We start from the raw sequence: 3,237 nt of genomic DNA, 5'->3' as shown, positions 1-3,237 counted from the left end.
GAAACGCAAGAAGCCTTTGCTGCACGCAGCTGCCGTCTCTATTAAGTCTGTTTGCTGCTGCTGCTGCTGCTGCTGCTACTGCTGCTGCTGCTGCTCTTGTCCACACTGTTGCTGCTGCTTCACCTTCAGCGTTTGCTGCCGCTGCTGCTGCTGCATGTGCGGACTTGTTCGCCGCTGCGTCACCCCCTCCACTGCGGCTGCCCTTCCTGTTGCCACACCCGCTGCTGCTGCTGCTGCTGCTGCTGCTGCTACTGCTGCTGCTGCTGCAGGCTGTTTCGTTTGCTGCTGTACCTGAGGACTCTGCTGGAGTGGCTGCCCCAGGCCAATCCCCACGTGCCTCCCTTTGCCTTTATCTACGGCGCAACCTCCCTCTACACTCGGCTCTTCTCCGTAAACCCTAAACCCTAAACCCTAAACCCTAAACCCTTGCGGCGCATGCGGGGTCCGGAGCCCCTGGTAGTCAGTAAACCCTAAACCCTAGCCCTTAAAATCTTGCAGCACAGCCCGGCTCTTGACTTGGGCTGTTAGTCCCAAGTGAAGGGTTTTCGAGAACATCAAACCCTAAACCCTAAACCCTAAACCCTAAACCCTCGTTTAGCCCTGAGCCAAACTGCATCCCCAAGCCGTAAACCCTAGTCCTTCATCATGACTAAAACCCCCTTTTGCCCTTATGTCCTTTATCGTGGATCGCCTCTGTTTAATCCTGAGGGTTTAGGGCTTAGGGTTTAGGGTTTAGGGTTTAGGGTTTAGGGTTTACACCGCAGGTGGCGCTGGGCAGCGTTTACTTGGGGGACTTGAGTGGACTTTGTTCTTCGATTTGTCTCGAGGCCATTGAGAACAAAGTTATGAATTACCTGCAGCAAAGCTAGTTGCTGCTGCTGCAGCAGCACCGGCAGCAGCAGCAGCAGCAGCTGCTGCTGCTGCTGCAGCACCGGCAGCAGCAGCAGCAGCAGCAGCCAGGGAGGGGCTTTTCGCGTCTACTGAGTGTCTTTTTGCTTTTCAGTTTTAAGCAGAAAGGCCTAAGCTCCAATGTCTTGAACTTGGGGCTAGGGTTTAGGGTTTAGGGTTTAGGGTTTGCAGTCGAACAATTTGAAATGCTTTCAAGTTTCTTTTCAGAAAAGAGCAACTTCTGCTGCTGCTACTGCTGCTGCTGCTGCTATACCTCCTGTGAGTTCCTCCGCTTTCGGGACTGCTGCAGCTGCTGCTGCTGTCTGTACGGTTGCCGCTGCTGCTGGCTTTGCAGCCGTTGCCGCTGCTGCCTTTTCTGTTGCTGCTGCTACTGCTGCATTTGCTGCTGCTGCTGCTGCTGCTGCTGCTAGTGAATGATGGAAAGCATCAGCAGCTGCCACGGAGCCCCAAATTAGCTGGAATAAAGGAAATAAAAAGCAAAAATAAGAAATAAAAGATAAAAATAAAAAATTTATTATATAATTTAATTCCTTTGTATGCTGTCTATACACTACATTCATCCATTCTCTAAGGAGGCCTACTTCATCCATTCTCTAAGGAGGCCTACTTGCTGCTTAGCAGCAGCAGCAGCAGCACCAGCAGCACCAGCAGCAGCAGCAGGTGCAGCAGCAGCAGCAGCAGCAGGTGCAGCAGCAGCACCAGAAGCAGCAGATGCAGCAGCAACAGCAGCAACAGCAAATAAACGAAGACAGCATTAATACTCAGGTGGGCCCCAGGAGTCTTTGTGGGGCCAAAAGAGAGCAGCAGCAACTTCTGCTTCAGCAGCAGCTCTTTTTGCTGCCGCAGGCAGCAGCAGCAGCAGCCGCTGCAGCAGAAGCGACAGCAGTTGCTGCTGCTGCTCTAACTCATTACAGCTAGCCCAGTGAGCCTTGGGGGCCCCTCTTAACAGCTCGAGGGGCCTCCGGGGCCCCCAAGTTCTCAAGGAGCCCTTGGGGGGTTTAGGGAAAAGAAAGAAGGGGATAGATGGATGCAGCGGGGGGGCCCCTGTAGGAAGACCCCTTAATAGGGTTTAGGGTTTAGAGTTTAGGGTTTAGGGTTTGGGGAGTGTGGCGGATCGTACTGGGTGAGCTGCTTGGCTCAGTACACACATGGCTGTAAAACCGTAAACCCTAAACCCTAAACCCTAGCCCCTTCAAGAAAGGCACGCATAACTTTGTCCGCAGCTTCAGTTTTGCTTAAAGCCTTAAACCCTAAGCCCTAAACCCTAAACCCTAAAAGTAACCGTTAGTGTGCGCTGAGGGTTTACAGCCCCAAGGTGACTAGCACGTCGGCGGACAGGGTTTAGGGTTTAGGGTTTAGGGTTTACAGTTAGCGGTTGAGGAATCGTCATCAATTTACTAAATAGGCATTAAGCAGCAACACTAAAGCAAGGTGAACTAAGACCAAGAGAAGACCCCCGTCGCAGCAGCAGCAGCAGCAGCAGCAGCAGCAGCGAGGAGGACAAAGCCAGGCACTGGCGATCTGCCGCTCCCCTCTCGTGTTTGTTCTTTAAACTTCATTAGCAGCTGCACCTTAGCTTTTCGAAGGCAAAGAAGCAGCAACTCGTTGGGTTTGCGCAGCATATCCGCAGCAGCAGCAGCAGCAGCAGCAGCGGCAGCAGCAGCAGCAACAAACCGCGCCTTCGCCCCAACTTTGCTGCCAGGGGCCCCCGTAACCCCTCTCTGCTCTCCCGGGCTCCTCTGTGGGGCCCCTGTGTGCGCCCGTACCCTCTAGAGCGCCCCCACCGGGCAGCAGCAGCAGCAGCAGCAGCAACAGCAGCAGGAGCCGCCGCAGCCGCAGCAGGCGCCTCCGCCGCGGCCTCAGCAGCAGCAGCAGCAGCAGCGGCAGCAGCAGCGCGCCGCGCGAAGACCCCGAGGAGGCCCCGAGGCCCCAAGAAGCCCAGGGGGCCCCCAAGTCTGCTGCAGCAATGGAGGGGCCTCGGGGGCCCCCCGCTGCTGGGGGCTGGGGTGTACGTACAGGGGCCCCCCCCCCGCTGGACCTCGAGTGCGAGTACCTGCTGTCTCCGCAGCTTCACTTTCCTTCTTTTGTGTCTCCGTTTATCCTGGGGGAGACTCTGGAGCAGCTGCTGCGGCTGCTGCAGCTGCTGCAGCAGCCGCAGCAGCTAAGGGCCAACAAGGCCCTCTTGGCTTTCGCGCTGCAGCTCGCCAGGGCCTTCGACTCCACAGCCCTCCTCGAGGCCCTCAGCCCTCGCGACCATTTGCTGCTCATCTTGGGCTGGAAGAGGGTACTCCTGTGGCCCCTCGCGGAGGGGCCCCCCGGGGGCCCCCC

The 3,237-nt window shown here is 56.5% G+C and overlaps 3 protein-coding genes across 3 annotated transcripts; 2 read left to right on the top strand and 1 right to left on the bottom strand.

Moving 5' to 3' along the window:
- Window positions 1–269: 269 nt before the first annotated feature.
- Window positions 270–869, top strand: ETH_00025295 (YGGT family domain protein, putative; the record flags this gene model as incomplete). Its single annotated transcript, XM_013378967.1, has 2 exons — window positions 270–390; window positions 765–869. Coding segments are annotated over 2 exons (226 nt in total), but the record flags the coding sequence as incomplete, so codon positions are not given.
- A 243-nt stretch (window positions 870–1,112) lies between these two features.
- On the bottom strand, window positions 1,113–1,499 carry ETH_00025290 (uncharacterized protein; the record flags this gene model as incomplete). The annotated part of the gene is made up of 2 exons (XM_013378966.1): window positions 1,113–1,364; window positions 1,464–1,499. The coding sequence occupies 2 exons, from the start codon at window positions 1,497–1,499 to the stop codon at window positions 1,113–1,115; spliced, it is 288 nt and encodes a 95-aa protein (XP_013234420.1).
- Window positions 1,500–2,875: 1,376 nt separating this feature from the next.
- ETH_00025285 (uncharacterized protein) lies at window positions 2,876–3,193 on the top strand (the record flags this gene model as incomplete). The annotated part of the gene is made up of 1 exon (XM_013378965.1): window positions 2,876–3,193. A coding segment is annotated over one exon (318 nt), but the record flags the coding sequence as incomplete, so codon positions are not given.
- Window positions 3,194–3,237: the final 44 nt, after the last annotated feature.

Source organism: Eimeria tenella, genomic scaffold (assembly GCF_000499545.2).
Source record: "Eimeria tenella Houghton genomic scaffold, Eth_scaff1234, whole genome shotgun sequence".
NCBI classification, from domain to species: Eukaryota; Apicomplexa; class Conoidasida; order Eucoccidiorida; family Eimeriidae; genus Eimeria; species Eimeria tenella.
The sequence above is the reverse complement of the archived record's forward strand: the minus strand, read 5'-3'. Positions and strand labels throughout refer to the sequence as shown.